Source organism: Eurytemora carolleeae, unplaced genomic scaffold (assembly GCF_000591075.1).
Source record: "Eurytemora carolleeae unplaced genomic scaffold, Eaff_2.0 scaffold358, whole genome shotgun sequence".
In the NCBI taxonomy this organism is placed as follows: domain Eukaryota; kingdom Metazoa; phylum Arthropoda; class Copepoda; order Calanoida; family Temoridae; genus Eurytemora; species Eurytemora carolleeae.
Genome location: NW_019396328.1, coordinates 138,639 through 155,243, shown reverse-complemented (window position 1 = coordinate 155,243; position 16,605 = coordinate 138,639). Strand labels below are relative to the sequence as shown.

Genomic DNA, 16,605 nt, shown 5'->3' with positions numbered 1-16,605 from the left:
GTTTCAATACTTCAAGTTTTAAATAGTTTCAATACTTCAAGTTTTAAATAGTTTCAATACTTCTAGTTTTAAATAGTTTCAATACTTCTAGTTTTAAATAGTTTCAATACTTCAAGTTTTAAATTGTTTCAATACTTCTAGTTTTAAATAGTTTCAATATTTCAAGTTTTAAATAGTTTCAATACTTCAAGTTTTAAATAGTTTCAATACTTCAAGTTTCAACTCCTCTTTTCTCTCCCCAAGAACTTAACAGAAGGAATTGGCTTGTATTAGAGTTTCTTGTAGATGGGGGGGGGGGACTAATTTTTTAATTATATGACCCAAAAAAAACGAATTGTTAAATTTCTAGTAAGTTTGTCAGATTGTCACAGATTTCAAACATGTTTTAAAAACAGTTCAATAGAAAATTAGAAATAGAGGCGCGGAGTTAGCGGAATTTGTCATAGTTAATAACTTAAATATATAGATATATGCAACCTGCAGACCTATTAAGATTATATGCCTATATACATGCAGGCTTAAGGTTTAAAGGGTATCATGACCTTGCTTCATGAAAATTAATTCCAGTCTGCTAGTTCAGAACTTTATATACTGTCTCACTATACATACATACATACAGGGTGCCCTATAAACATGGGAATTCAATTTGTGACATTAAAATCGTCTCTGATATTAGAAAGTAAAAATCGTTATTACTTCTGAGCTTTCCAAAAATTTGAAATAAAAAATAAACCTGATTTTTTTACATTTTAGTCAATTTTTAAGATGAAAAACAGATGTTAACTAACTTCAATGTTTATTGCGACGCCCTTTATTAAGATATCAAACCATTCACAATATTAAGCAATTCATTAGATTAAAAATTTGTCACACTGTATAATATATATACACTGTATAATATATATAAACTTTATATGCGTGTAATTATTTCGTTAAAATTTCTCCTTTCAAACGTTCATTGTCAATGTAAGATTTTTCTCATGCCATCCAAAACTATTATTATAAATACTTATTTTTAAACCTTTGCACAGAAAATTTTCAATCACGAACCTAGGATGTGATTATTTTTATTTGTATCCATCAATTTTAAAAATTCAGCGGTTAGAGGATTACAGATTGCTGTTATTTTTTTAATTTTAACCCTGAAAATTTTCCGTCATATAATAGAACATTATAATAGAACATTTACGTAAATTTCATGTTTTTTATTTCTTTATCTTCTTCCCTTTGCATTGAATGAATTTGATGAATATATATTTACTATTATAAAGAGGATTTGATTATTGACGCGCTGTACGCAATAGTTCACATAACGTTTACGCAGATTGCGTAATCTTGGCAGGTGAATTTCCCTCCCCCCCTTCACCATTCCTTCCTTCACCCACTATATCAAGGAATACANACTTAAAACCCTCCTTCCACTCTTTTTGTTTATTATATCATTTTGCTCTATAATCACATGCAGAGCGCCCCCCCCCCCTTTTGACACTCCTTACGGTTAAATTGTTTTGAAATCTAAGCTATAGTTCATATAATGTTTCAATATTTTTGTTAATTATGTAATTATTATCTAGTATTTTAAGAAAACAAAATCACTACTTTAGGAATAAATTTTTCTCGAGCTGTAGGTTCCTTAGGTGTGCTGGTGGCCTCGGGCTGGACCTCGACAACCTCTTGAATAGTTTCGAGGTCAGAGTTTAGGTCTGGGAGGTCAGGGAGGTTGTTATTATCATCCCTACCCCGGGCACAGAACGGTAGGGAGGCTAGAGCTCCCATCCCTGCTCTTTAGTTAATACTGAATACTAGCGTGCGTGCACGCTTTCCTAGCGCCGGAGGTTGGCGCCGGGGCCTACATTCATGCGCCCGGATAAATAGATAGATAGATAGATCCTGTGGGTGGCGCCGGCGCCCATGAAGAAAACAGGTTTAGAAACATTTCACAAATTTTTAAAAAGAAGACTGAAAAATGTACAGATGACAACATCATCCAGGACTCCACACTGCACAGGGTTATAGAGAATCTTCCTCAAAGTCTGGAAAAGTCCAAAACTAATAAAATGTTGAAAATATTCAAATTTAAATGTATTTTGCATTAGCTACAGATATTATATTACATATCAAACTTTCTTTTAGTTCAGTAATTAAAGAGACTGTAAACGTAATTAAAGTGAGACCCTCCATGGACAGAGGGGCAGATCCTCTTCACCACTACTTTGTTTTAGAAACAATCTAGGTTCCCGGTGCATCTTCTTTGTATCTACTATCTATCTATCTATCCATTGATATAAAATGTTCCTGACTCCTGGATATAAAACGATCTAGGTTCCTGGTGTATCTTCCTTGTATCTACTATCTATCTATCTATTGATTAAATGTCCCTGACTCCTGGATATAAAACTATCTAGGTTCCTGGTGTATCTTCCTTGTATCGACTATCTATCTATCTACTATCTTTCTACATACTATCTATTTATCTACTATCTATCTATCTACTATCTATCTATCTATCTATCCATCTATCTATCTATCTATCTATCTATCTATCTATCTATCTATCTATCTATCTATCTATCCTTCTATCCATTGATATAAAATGTCCCTGACTCCTGGATATAAAACGATCTAGGTTCCGTTTTCAATAAATCATCCGGTGTTATCAACTTCTTAGATTATCATTCCAGTAACATCATTTTCAATTTCATCGATCAATGTAAAATGCATAGCGAACTAAAAGTTTAAACCATGTTGATTAATTTTAAAAAGATTTAAACGTAATTATTCAATTCACGATTCACATACCTTTATATATATATATATACTAGAAATTCAAGGCGCTTCGCGCCCTTCTTTCTAGCCTTAGAGGGCGCTTATATATACACATAGGTACCTATAAAATCCATTTAAAATCTAATTTCCATATTTTTTGCTTTAAATCGAAAGGATTTGCCGTGCAAGTTTAAAACTCTCTAAATAAGTAAGCTTACTCAGCTTAGAATTTTAAAACCTAATAAGAAAATATTTCCATGTTCTATTGAGTTCCTCAATAAAAATTTGAGGCAAATCGGTCAAAGGGTTCATGAGTTATGATCGGAAATACAACCAAATACAAAGATTGCTACTATATACATGAGATGGTCAAATATATAAATTGAATTGAAATTTTGTTCTTTCAGCAGTCGCGCTTTTCTCTGAATTTTCAATGATAATCTGGATTTTCTCAATTACTCTTCTGAAAATTTTGCATTGTTGGAATAAATATCGTAAAAAATGTGCAACTAGACAAATCATGGCATGACAAATAAAATTAAACCATCTTTAACTTTTAATTCAAACTGTCCCTGAAAATTATATACTGGCAAAACGTCTTGAGTATAAGACGAGCACGGAGCGTTAAAAATCCTTGTATTTGAATATATGATGATGATGATGTTAAAATGTGTCATGCATCGGGAAATATGATGTCCTCAGTACTTTACCTTGGGGTGCTCCACTGCAAATACAAATTGCTTAAAGGGACTGTTAAGGCCCAAAAATTTTAGAAGTTGACATAGTTGTATATCAATTTATCAATTTCTCGAGACAGATACATCAGATAGAACTATTATTGGTCGTGATCAACTCCTACAATTTTTAGCCTATACCCCCCTTTTATTTTACCTTTACAGTCCATTTAAATCGGCATTCAATATATAGTTAGTAGTTACTGCTATTTATTGTGATTGAGTTGAAGTTTAAGGGATCAATTTTTTATTGAAGAAGTGAGTACAAAATTATTATTCAATATAAGTTAGTAGTTACTGCTATTTATTGTGATTGAGTTGAAATTTAAGGGATCAATTTTTTATTGAAGAAGTGAGTACAACATTATTATTCATGATCAATCACAAAGATATCCTTTAATGAATTGTCTCTTGATGAATACTGATTTAACAGATAAAGTTCTTTTTTAAACATTTTTCAAAAAATTGATTAGTTTGCTAGGAGGGAGCAGGAACCAGGGAAGTAGGAGGGGGGGGGCGGATTTAGTTTAGTTTGCTAAGAGGGAGCAGGGAGGGGGAGGTGGGGATTTGGTTAGTTTGCTAGGAGGGAGCAGGGAGGGGGAGGTGGGGATTTGGTTAGTTTGCTAGGAGGGAGCCCAGGGAGGGAGTACTGAAGGGCATTGTTTTAAGGCCCGTTTCTAAACATTCAAAGTTTTTAGGCTTTTTGAAGGCTTCACAAGGATCTGAGATGCATATCCTATTAGATAAGTTTGCTCTTATTACACAGAGCAAAATATTTGCTCTGATAAAAGATATTTACCAACGCGATTTTTCAAAACGGAAAACGATTTTCTAATCGTTGTGAAAAATCGCTTCGGTTAATATTCTTAATCAGAATAAAAATTCAGCTGTGTGCAATAAAGGCACAGTTGTCCAACATGCAATTTTGAAATAGAATGTGCATCTCAGATTATTGTGAAGTCGTCAAAAAGCCTATCATGCAGTGAAAGGTTGCCAGACACATTCAGGCAGCTAGGCCTGTATGTATAAGGTATATATATATATATTTGAAGTAGTTATCTCTGTTTGTCTGTCCGAGCTAAACTCATAAACCCCTGGACCGATTTGCCTTAAATTTTGATTGGGAAACTCGGTGGAACCATGGGATTGTACTTGTACTAGTTTAAACATTCTATAATAAACTTTTAGAGCGAAAGTTTAGATTCCAAGGAAACCGCATTTTAAACCGTTAATCGTACCTCCCTTTTAATTATAAATTAAAGCACTAGAAACCTTCAAGAAAGGGTTGAATAAAAATCTAAAAGTTAAATATTTATTTTCAATGGTAAGAAGACATATTATAATTCAATCTGAACACTTCCAGATAAAAACTGCTGTAGTCCCAGCAAACAAAAGTGTCATCTGCGACTCTAAATCGTAGGTACAATCAACCTGTAAACAAAATATAGTAGATCGGTACAATCAAACTGTAAACAAAATAAAGTAGATCGGTACAATCAACCTGTAAACAAAATATAGTAGATTGTAGGTACAATCAACCTGTAAACAAAATACTGTAGATCGTAGGTAAAGTCAAGCTGTAAACAAAATATAGTTGATCGTAGGTACAATCAACCTGTAAACAAAATACAATAGATTGTAGGTACAATCAACCTGTAAACAAAATATAGTAGATCATAGATACAATCAACCTGTAAACAAAATACAGTAGATCGGTACAATCAACCTGTAATAAAATATAGAAGATCGTGGGTACAACAAACCTTTTAACAAAATTCAGTAGATCGGTACAATCACCCTGTAAACAAAATTCAGTAGATCGGCACAATCAGCCTGTAAACAAAATACAGTAGACTGTAGACAAAAGAATTGTTTACGAAAATTCTGAGAATTAATTTTCCGGAAATTTCCGGAAATAACTAAGCATAGATTTGAGCAGAACTGGTGTTTATTGGTTTTGAATGTGAAACCTGAAATCCATCTCCAACAATAACGTTCCAATGTCCGCCAAACTTCTCATCCATTGTTACTTTTATAATTTCAGCACACTATAATAAAAAATAATTAAATATAAAATTATTCTTTGAATTAAAAAGAAAAATTCAATAAAAGTGATTCAGTTGAAGTGCGTAAAGGATTTATTACAGTTCTATTAACAGTTTGCAGAAAATTATTCAGACCTGCGTGTAATGAATATTATCATCAATCGTAACCCTCTTTTTAAAAGTAAACTGATCAAGTGTTTCAACCAATCAATTGTTACCTCTGAGTTGATAGAATGCTTCTCCAAACTTGAAATACAAATATCAACAACATCCTGCAGTACAGTAAGAATATTAACATATCCTGCAGTACATTAACAACATTAAACACAACCTGCAGTACATGAATAATATAAAACACACCCTGCAGTACATTAACAAAATTAAACACATCCTGCAGTACATTAACAACATTAAACAAATCCTGCAGTACATTAACAATATAAAACACATCGTTACAGTACATGAAAAATATTAAACACATCCTACAGTAAATTAACAACATTAAACACATCCTGCAGTACATAACAACATTAAACACATCCTGCAGTACATTAACAACATTAAACACATCCTGCATTACATGAACAATATAAAAAACATCGTTACAGTACATGAAAAATATTAAACACATCCTGCAGTACATTAACAACATTAAACACATCCTGCAGTACATACATTAACAACCTGAAATATATCGTGCAGGCAGTACACTAAAATGATCCTGCTGTACAGTAACCCTAAACAGGCTGGGTGGGGGGGGGGCGTTTCACGCCCCCATCTATTTTTTTTTGTCCTAGCACTCTCAGTTTTGACATTATCCCGGTGAAATTTGTGACTTTTAATGAATAGAAATTTAAAGGATTTTTTGTAAATCTTTTTTTTATTGATTAAGGTAGGGTACAGGGCGGTAAAAAGGCCGGTCTGTGTAAAAAAATCTAAAATAGCCCATCACTTTTTTGTGAATAAAGTTACAGATCTAAAAATTATATTTTTTAAAAGCCAATGAAAAAACGATTAGAAACATGTGTCAAACTTTGCTATTTGTTTAAAACAAAAAATATTTTTTACCTTTTTTTACTTTTTTTTTGGCATTGTTTTCAACCTTCCCTAGCACACAAACTATTAGAGTTATGGGTATAATTTTTTTCCAATGAGCTGGCCTTAAAAAATTGGACTATGAACATTCATTTCAACCCTTTCTCTAAGGCCTTATCCAGGGGGGGGCCCACCTCCCAGGCTATACATAGATTCAGATCCCCCAGCCTCCATAGGGTTAACAACATTAAACATTTATCTACCTTTTTTATCTCTGTTGGCATATCTGAATTATCTACCTTTTTTATCTCAGTCGGCATATCAGATTTATCTACCTTTTTCATCTCAGTTGGCATATCTGATTTATCTACCTTTTTATCTCAGTTGGCATATCTGATTTATCTACCTTTTTCATCTCAGTTGGCATATCTGATTTATCTACCTTTTTCATCTCAGTTGGCATATCTGATTTATCTACCTTTTTCATCTCAGTTGGCATATCTGATTTGCTCACAAACCTGGAATCAGGTGGTCACCATGGGCCTGAGTCTATTGTAACAGAATCTACAGAGGTCAAAAAAGGACGACATGCAATCTCAGGCCCATGGTGTGGTTTACTAGTTTATTCTTCAAGTGTGTCCGTGAAAAAATTAAGTCTGAATTGGATTTGAAAATGATTAGTAGCAATCTTGTTTTCTCTGATGTTTTAGTAAAGAGAGAATTGTAAAAAGTCGGTTATAGCTGATTTTTTAAGTCGGAATCTTTCATATGAAAAAGTTAAAGGATTAGGTTGAAAAAAATTGAATGATTTAAGATTGCTTTTTTTATACTAATCGATATCAAATTCAAGTAAGGTTTCCCAAACAATCCCTTTAATACAACTCTGGGAATAAAAAGCACTCTAAAAAATGTTTGCATTTGTATTTATCATTGAGAGTTACATCAAAGATGGAAATCTGTGCAACTTAAAAGTTTTTTTTCGTCGTTTTTTGCAGAATTGTTTGAATTTCAAGTGGTTTTTAATTCTGATTTTTTATTGTGTATTGCGCAACACCGTCACCATGCATACATGTAATGTGATGAATATAAAAACAATGTAAAGTAAATATTTAGTATTGTGTCTTTGTTTTTACTGTATATTCATTTATCTATGGTTTTTACTTACCCGTAGGAGAAAACAATTTTTCGACCTGAAAAAAATATGATTTTATGAAAATAAAAAAACTTAAATTGTAAATAATTGATTTAATTTTTAGACCTGCATCTTCCTCCTTTTTCCCTGCATCGTCTCCCATTTTATTTTTAAAATATTTTTTTGCTGTAAAGGTGGGTTTCACTCAACAAGGTTACAGTGTATAGAGTGATGATGTACGCTAATCCTTTACTAATTTTATAGGCCATAAACTATACCGAGAGCATACTGCATATTTCTTCATTATAAGTTGATTCCGGCCTAACCTATAGTACAGGGTGTCCCAAAAAACATGGGAATTCAGTGACGAATTCGATATCGTCTTTGTTATGAATTAGCATTGTAATACCTAATTTCAAAAGACCTAATATTATTATGTCTGCTAGAGTTCATTTAATGAAAAGGGTAAAAGACTGCAAAGATGTGTCTATAATGTCTCCGCAAGATGAACAGTGAATACGGACAAGTTTACTCTGTTTGTATACTGTAATTTTCTTGTTTTACTAAGTACAACCGTATGCAGTCAAAACATAAACAAACAAAATGTAAACATAGCAGACGAAACTCTTACAGATTACAGCTTTCTCAGTAGGTATCACTATACTAAATCAAAGAATTATTTGAAAAGACGATATCGAATTCGTCACTGAATTCCCATGTTTTTTGGGACACCCTGTATATCAATATTAGTAAACAATTGTAAAAATTTTAAAATTAGCCATAAGAAAACAGGTATTAATTTATTTAATCTAAACCTTAAAGCTATGCAATATTCGGGTACCTTTATTCCAATGAAATAAAAATTTTGAAATATTAGAATATGTAAAATTTGGAACCTTCTAAACCAAAACAATGCAATTCGAACTCGAGGATTATACCAGTCAAGACCAGTCAAAGTTTTTCATCAAAAATAGTTTTTTTTCTCTGAAACTAATCTTCTAATCTCTCGAGTATTCAATAAAATAAAATCCATAAAGCTGTGGCATAGGAAGACGATATTAAAGCAATATTTTGTGTATTTGATTTGGTTTTAAAGAATACTGTTAAACCCGTCCAGTGCAGTGGGTTGAAAATAAACTTATTAAGTGAAATGGGTCTGTGTACACTGCACTGTTTCATGTTCATTAAGCTACAGGGTGTCCCACGAAACATGACAGTTGGTAAATAGTTTTAAATGTCGTCTTCCATACACTGTATTAGATATTAAAGGCTGTTAGCAGATTATTTCGTTTAAAAAATCTTTTGTACAAATATATTTTACTTTGAAGTAAATTTTAGTATATAAGATGACTCTTATATAATATTTTATTATTGTCTTTGGTATTAAACAACTTAACAAATTATGGAACAGGACATTCTGAACTATTTTCCAACTGTCATTTTTCGTGGGAGGGTGTACTTAATTCTAACAGTCGTCTTACTAATCAACAGTTCTGTAGGGTTCACTGTACAAAAAAAATCAATGTCTCTTTTGTGAATTTGAACTGTTCAGGCTTAAGCCAGCCTAAATAAAACTCTACTGTGAAGAGTTGAAAGTTTAATTTATCTGCATTGTTATTGTTATTGTTTATTCCAGTAGGAGACCACCCCCCCTCATCCTTTCAACCATTTTCCCACTCCTCCCTCTTCCCTTTTTGTTTCTTCATTCAATCCAAAACATGGTGGATTAAATTATCACTTTCAAATCGTCTTAAATAAATTTGTAAATATAAATTGTTTAAATTTGTGCTTGTTTGTAGAACCAAGGGAATGTTTTTTGTAACAAAAATCCACCTCCCCCCCCCCTACAGAATCCTTACTTACGCCCCTGGAATTAAGTCACAATTAACATTTCTTACATAAATCCAACTTTACTATTTGTTGTCGTCTTTATTAGAACACCTCTACAGTTAACAGGCTGTGGCCCCTGAGGGGGGTAATTTTCTTTCACTTAAAATCTTTGTAGGGTTTTTAAGTTTAGTTTTAATGAAAACTTGTTGAAATTACTAAATAAAAATAAAAAATTAAGTAATAGATATTAAAAAAGTATTGTTTATTACGTTATGCCTTTATCACAATACATACATTAAAATAACAGCGTCAAAATAAGATTTTTTATAAGCAAGTAAATATTCTTTTGTTTCATACATTCCAATTTAAAAAATAAAAAGTGAAAATTTGCATAGCAACTATATTTTAGGTCAATTATTTATAATGATCAATAAAACTTTGAACAACTTAACGATTTATTCGACATACATAAGATTTATTCCTAGCAAAACTTTTCATCAAATTTTTATAAAATGAATTTTTAACATTTGCAACATCAGATAGATTAACGTAAAATATATGAATTGAATGTTTTCAAAACAATATTTAAAAATCATAATACTCCATGAATTGTAGAGGGAGATAGGTGGAATACCCCAAAATCTGAAAAAAATGTTTAATAATTTTTCTTTCGCAACCTTCTTGAGAGCCTTATTTAAGAAAAATAACAAGTAAGAAAAATAAGGATTCATTAATAGGTACGAAACATTAGACTGGCTTTTTAAAACTTCATTAGTAACTTTATTTTTTTCATGAAAAAATATACACAGGATATGAGCATAATTTGACAATTATTCAGTGATAATCAGAAAACTCTGAAATAGGAAGACGACTTTTAGACTCAAGTTATGGCTTGAAATAATCCGATAAGCATGGAAAACAGTAATTCGCTTAATTATTTGCTTTGTAACAGCATCAAATACACTAAATATTGCTATAAAGTCGCCTTCCTATTTTAGAGTTTTTTGGTTATCACTGTAAATAGAAAATATGATTTTTTTTGATAATGTTGGATAAAATGATTAAATTAAAGAACTAAATGCAAGTTTCTTCATTCTTTTTATTAATTTTCCCCTATTAAACCCTTAAATTAATGTTTGGCGCTATGCACAACATACCTACCTGAATAATTTTTTTAACATTTTTAAAGAAAATATATACCCCTGAGTATACCTTGTTTTAAGGAAAAGTAATGTATCCAAAATTCACTTTATAATCTCTGCACCACACAGCGATCCATCTGAACATAATTTAATCAGAATTATTTGACTAAAATTAAATAGCATATTTGTGACTTAAAATTTCAGCAAAAATTTATTTCCGAAATTAAATAATATCGTCAAATTTTAATCTTTGGAACCAAAAGATGCTTTATGATGGCTGGCAAAAGTGTTTTTTTTTTTACTAAATATATAGCATGCTTGCCTATCTAGCTGGGCGTTTTAGATTCGATATGCAGTGTTTATTATTTAGTCATTGAATACAGCCTACTTGTGAGCAGTGATTACTAATTAGGATGCTTTTCATTTTGATGCGGATCCGGATCCAGGTCCCAGATTTCGCAACCTTATTATCAACTGAAAAATGTAAAAAAAAATCGCTCATTTTTATGTAAAATTTAAAATGACCTATTTAGAGATAAGGAAGTTGTTATTAATCTCTTTATTAGTCAACAATTGAGATCTGTGTTTTGAGAGGACAATATCAAGTTTTGGTTGAAACTTTGCCCTTGGAACCGAATCAACGGATCCGCATATTTTTGCTGATCTGGATCCAGGGAGCCAAAATGTCACAGATCAGGATCCTAAGCACTGCAATTGCTTCGAACAAGCATAATCATAATAAAGATGTAAACCTGATATTTCTGGTTGATTTTCCAGAGGGAAGTGTGAGTAGAACATCCTTAGACCCGTCGAAGGCAGGTAGGATTGGTATATCAGTATTCACATCTAGAACTATATGTTCTGTTTTTCCCAGTCCTGTCTGTTGCTGTCTGTTGCTCATGGTTGCTGTCTGATACTATCGATGCTGTCTTTCCTTCCTGTCCTGTCTGTTCTTTCTGTCCTGTCTGTCACATCTGTCATATCTTTCCTGTCTGTCATATCTGTCAAATTTTTCCTGTCTGTCATATCTGTCATGTCTATTATGTCTGTCCTGTCTGTTATATCTGTCCTGTCTGTCAAATCTGTCCTGTCACAGTCCTGTCTGTCATCCTGTTTAAACATACTTGATGTACTTCTGGAGTTAGGTTTGGTTCCTGATTCTCCTGCAAGGAAGAAAGCATCTGGTCCTTCCCCGTCATATTCAAATCCCTAGATAGATAAATACTAAAAATACTATACTCAGATCCCTAGATAGATAAATACTATACTCAGAGCCCTAGATAGATAGATACTATACTCAGATTCCTAGATAGATAGATACTATACTCAGATACCTAGATAGATAGATACTATACTCAGATCCTTAGATAGATATTTACTAAACTCAGATCCCTAGATAGATAGATACTAAACTCAGATCCCTAGATAGATAGATACTATACTCAGATACCTAGATAGATAAATACTATACTCAGATCCCTAGATAGATAAATACTATACTCAGATCCCTAGATAGATAGATAGATAATATACTCAGATACCTAGATAGATAAATACTATACTCAGATCCCTAGATAGATAGATACTATACTCAGATCCCTAGGTAGATAAATACTATACTCAGATCCCTAGATAGATAGATACTATACTCAGATCCCTAGATAAATAAATACTATACTCAGATCCCTAGATGATAAATACTATACTCAGATCCCTAGATAGATAAATACTTTATTCAGATATCTAAATAGATAGATACTATACTCAGATCCCTAAATAGATAGATACTATACTCAGATCCCTAGATAGATAGATACTATACTCAGATATCTAGATAGATAGATACTATACTCAGATATCTAGATAGATAAATACTTTATTCAGATATCTAGATAGATAGATATTAAATAATCTTGTCATAATTAACCCTACCTTGATCAATATTTGATTATAATTAACCCTACCTTGATCAATATTTGATTATCTCCAACGATATGAACTGTTCCAGCGATATCGTGGAAAATGTTGATGAGTTCTCCGACCTCTTCTAAAATAAAAACAAATTAAATTTTGATTATTTTGAGTCACAACTCACAGACTCGAAGGTTATGATAATCTCAACTTTATAAAAGGTTTTAGATAGGTCTACATTAGTAGCCTTCGATTGTATGACATTTTTTCAGGCACGTGTAGGAATATACTTATTCCTGATGCATGGCAGGTGTGCTACACAAAACATGAAAACTGTGTAAAGAGATTTGAATGCTTGGTTTCCCTGTCTGATGTTGATTTAGCAATCTGAAGCTGCTGAACTATCTCGTCGCATGATCTTAATAGTATAAAGAATTATTAGATAAAATTCTTTAAGTAATTGATCATAATTTTCTGCTTTTTTGGTTATAACATAAAAATGAAAAACAATTGATTTTCTCGAAAAAACCTTCACAAAGATACATTTTGTCATATTTAATTTTCTTAAATTAATTAATATTCGAAAGTAGCAAAAGATGACAATCATAGATTTATTCAAGGTTTCTTGTCTGTTTTTTCTTCTCTTTTACAATGAAATTTATCATCTAAACTCTGCAACAAAAAAAAATGCTGGCAGATAATCATTTCAAGACGGACAAGAATCACTTTAAAATGAATTTTTCATTATGTGATTTTCATAATTTGCATCACAAAATAAATACTTGAGATCATGACAAAAACATTTCCGATGTTAAGATAGCTAAATGATATTTCAGAGTTTAATATGAAAACAACATTTTCCTGTTCTAATCAAATATTTTTTATTTACAAAATGACATTTCAGATTTTTGTTAAGTCTTCTAGTTTTGTTTTTCCAACTTTAAAATGAAGTTTCATTAAGATTAGATAATCAAATGATAAATAATGAACATTTTTAAGCTTTAGCCATAACTTCATAGAGAATAGAATATAAATTAGAGAGGAATTTACTAGAAAAAAGTGTAAAACGGCCATTTTGTTGTACTGTTTCAATACTGCAGGTGTACTTCACATATTTATGCTATATAACCTTTTGGGCCCTGGAATATCATTTTATAGAAAATCTAAAATTAATAGTAAAAGAAAACCAAATTATAAATCAAATGATGTTGTTTTTTATTCACCTAATTCATTATAAAGTTTATTTAACAGCTTTAAAAAATTCGAATTTTTAATGAATAGTCTAGGGAACATTCTGTATTAATGTACTCTACTGCATATAATTTGTGAACATTTACATGATTTGTACACTAAGAACTCCCTTTCAGGCTGAAAGGGACTGAAAAAATTCATACCGAGAGATTCTTTAAATTCCCCTTAAATATAAATTCTATTCTCTATGCATAACTTTGTATCTATCTAAACAAGACTAAGCATACAGAGCGTCCCATATTTTGTGTTTCCTTCAAGCTTAAAACCCATGTACTTTATTCGAGTATTCACCATGAACGTCTAAAAATGTGCATGATAAATATTTGCTCTGCATTGCAAAATAATTCCACCTCTAAGGCTCTGATAAATCTTGTTGATTCAGCAAACATTATTTGCAATTGCACAAACAAACAACCTTTAACTATGGCGTATTTTATATTTTTTTACCATGAACAAAAATTTACCTAATAGGGATGCAAGATTCAGAGGCTCTGCAATCTAAAATATATTAAGTTTTAGTTTTTAATAAATAAATATTATTGTTCATGAAGAAAAAGGTAGAATTATCTGTAAGAAACTTGTTCGTTCAAAATCAAGTTTTAAGATTTCAGGTCTGCTAGATAGTTGGATAGATAGTTACATNCCCCCCTACCCTTGTTAAGTTTTCTTTCTTTGTTTCAGAAAATTTGAATGGAAAAAAATGACAGTGTGCAAGGCAGTATCCAGGCTCCAGCATAGGTCGTAAACCTAGCGCCCAGCCCTTCTCTTTGCATCAACAAATGGTAATGCATTGCTGTAGCAATGGTAATAAAATAACGTTGAAATTTTTACTAAATAGACTGATAAATAGAAATATAATTAGTTAGGTTTGCTAGTATGGTAAAAAGGAAGATAGGTTACTAGTTAGATAGATAGGGTATAGTTCAGAGGCGCAACTAGGACTTTTGCTAGGGGATATTGGTCAAAACTCAAAGGCGGTAAAANAGATAACCGGACCTGCATTACCAGACAGCATAGATAGCTTACCAGACAACAGAATAGCTTGTCAGACAACAGAATAGCTTGTCAGACAACATAGATAGCTTACCAGACAACAGAGATAGCTTGTCAGACAACATAGATAGCTTACCAGACAACATAGATAGATGGAGTACCGTCTGCAAAGCATGTATAATCATATGGTAGGGCGAACCGCGTCAGTTGTCTCTCCCTTCTATTCCTTGCTCCCTGGTCAATCCGTTGTCAGGTTGGTAGGTAAGTTCATTGATCATTGCGTATGATAAGTTAGTAGATTGGTAGGTAGGTTTATTGGTCATTGCGTTGTTAGGTTGGTAGATTGGTAGTTAGGATAGTTGGTAGTTTAATGAGATTTTGCAGCCACACCTTGGAATTTTTTAACAAAGAAATCATTTAAAGGGTCTGTAAACGTAATTTCAAGTGACCCTGTATTTATAAACTGGCAAAGAAATTGTGAGAATTAAAGACTTTTCAAACTAGAAAACGACAATATCTTTTAATGATCTTATAAAGGTTTAAAGGTACCGGTGTGAATCAGCGCACGCCACTCTTTAAACGGAGGAGGGTAACATGAAATACGCTTATATAATATACATTTAGTCCCTTTAAACATTACAACCATCTTCTAACCGTTAATCTTAGTTTAATGCTTTTTTTGTCTACTTTCATTACATTTTAAATTTTATATTCTTTTACTATTTAGTTTCCGTAGCCAGATTTTTTTATTTTCTCTGTCCCCTTTTATCGCCCTCATTTAAACAATGTCTAAGATGATTTCATCGTCATTTTTATGTTCAAAGTGTCGAATCCTGACAATTTCTTTAATTGTTTTTGAGAGAGAAAACTGCCAGAGACAGTGAAAAATAATATTTTCCAAAATTGAAATCTTAATCATTCTTGATTATAAAAAGCGTTTAAGGGAACTGGTGTGAATTGTACATGCCACTCCATAATTTCAGCTTTACCCAAATTCATTAAAATTAAATTTCTATAAATGCTCAGCTATTTTACTTTCTCTGTTTTAAACCCATACAACTAAATATACTCCCCATTCCCCTTTGAGGAAGAGGAAGTAAGAAGATCGCAAGTTGGAGCAGAGCAGAGCAGTGCTAAGGGTTGGGTACGGAGCAAGGTTTAATTCCTGGGTTCCAACAGCTCAGGGTTGGGTCAGGGATACCGGCTTTTTCCTCCTTCTAACCTAGTATACGGAGTAAACCGGATGGTTCAAAAACCTTAAACCAAGAAACATGGAGGAAATAAGGAAGGGGGAAATCGACAAAAACGCCCTCAACAGCTGATTGGGCTTTACTCTGTGAGTAGACATGGAAACCATAAAATCCTCCAAGACATACGTACCATGTTTTCTAGAACATCATGTCTTATGATATCCACGTGTAAAGCTAGAGTTGCATCTCTAGGTCTGCATACACATAAACCCAGGCACTAGGCACTATAGCAGACATTCAGGCATTTTCTTTACAACTCTTAAAATGCCCTCCCCCCCCTTGATGTAGAATTAGACCGGGGTTTCAGTAAAATATTAAATTATCCGCCGCAAATGGATTTAGAAAATGAAACATTCGAAAACACATTTCTGTTTCTTTTCTTAGAAATCAAATTTCAGTTATACAAAACACTGTAGATACAAATGTGACCGATTTAATTGATATAAATACAATTAGGGGTGGGACAGAAGAGATAGTTTGTTTGATACAGGTGAGGGGAGGGGCCGGGGGGGGGGG

The 16,605-nt window shown here is 32.3% G+C and overlaps 2 protein-coding genes and 2 long non-coding RNA genes across 5 annotated transcripts in view; all 4 read right to left on the bottom strand.

The window, feature by feature from the left end:
* The window catches only part of LOC111701035 (nucleolar protein 12), a 4,620-nt gene extending 2,604 nt beyond the window's left edge, over positions 1-2,016 (bottom strand). Inside the window, exon 1 of the mRNA XM_023472151.1 lies at positions 1,633-2,016. Within this exon, the coding sequence (XP_023327919.1) occupies positions 1,633-1,776 (144 nt within the window). The 5' untranslated portion in view covers positions 1,777-2,016. The remainder of the gene's footprint in view (positions 1-1,632) is intronic.
* Positions 2,017-4,798: 2,782 nt separating this feature from the next.
* On the bottom strand, positions 4,799-8,722 carry LOC111701036 (dynein light chain 4, axonemal). Of its 2 annotated transcripts, XM_023472154.1 has the most exons (7): positions 8,609-8,722; positions 7,839-8,038; positions 7,746-7,770; positions 7,059-7,098; positions 5,764-5,817; positions 5,471-5,548; positions 4,799-4,931 (listed from the first exon to the last, which is right to left on the bottom strand). In XM_023472154.1, the coding sequence occupies exons 2-7, from the start codon at positions 7,873-7,875 to the stop codon at positions 4,845-4,847; spliced, it is 321 nt and encodes a 106-aa protein (XP_023327922.1). In that variant the 5' UTR covers positions 7,876-8,038; positions 8,609-8,722; the 3' UTR covers positions 4,799-4,844. The 2 variants fall into 2 exon arrangements, with proteins under 2 accessions (XP_023327922.1, XP_023327921.1); XM_023472153.1 differs by lacking the exon at positions 8,609-8,722 and having other exon boundaries at positions 7,839-8,084.
* Positions 8,723-9,979: 1,257 nt separating this feature from the next.
* LOC111701039 (uncharacterized) lies at positions 9,980-11,529 on the bottom strand. Its single transcript, XR_002765127.1, has 3 exons — positions 11,437-11,529; positions 10,755-10,821; positions 9,980-10,184 (listed from the first exon to the last, which is right to left on the bottom strand). It is a non-coding gene; the product is annotated as an uncharacterized LOC111701039 (long non-coding RNA).
* A 1,427-nt stretch (positions 11,530-12,956) lies between these two features.
* Positions 12,957-16,605, bottom strand: part of LOC111701038 (uncharacterized) — a 5,421-nt gene continuing 1,772 nt past the window's right edge. The window contains exons 2-3 of the long non-coding RNA XR_002765126.1: positions 14,311-14,344; positions 12,957-13,013 (exon numbers count right to left, since the gene is read on the bottom strand). This is a non-coding gene — a long non-coding RNA (uncharacterized LOC111701038). The remainder of the gene's footprint in view (positions 13,014-14,310; positions 14,345-16,605) is intronic.

Bases quoted from the DNA above. Each gene is read 5' to 3' on its own strand.
- LOC111701036 (XM_023472154.1), bottom strand. From the start codon at position 7,875: ATGGGAGACGATGCAGGGAAAAAGGAGGAAGATGCAG. The intron at 7,099-7,745 runs GTAAGTAAAAAC...ACCTGATTCCAG, and splicing joins AAAATTGTTTTCTCCTACGG to GTTTGTGAGCAAATCAGATA. The intron at 4,932-5,470 runs GTTTCACATTCA...TTTTGTTTACAG, and splicing joins TTGTTGGAGATGGATTTCAG to GTTGATTGTACCTACGATTT.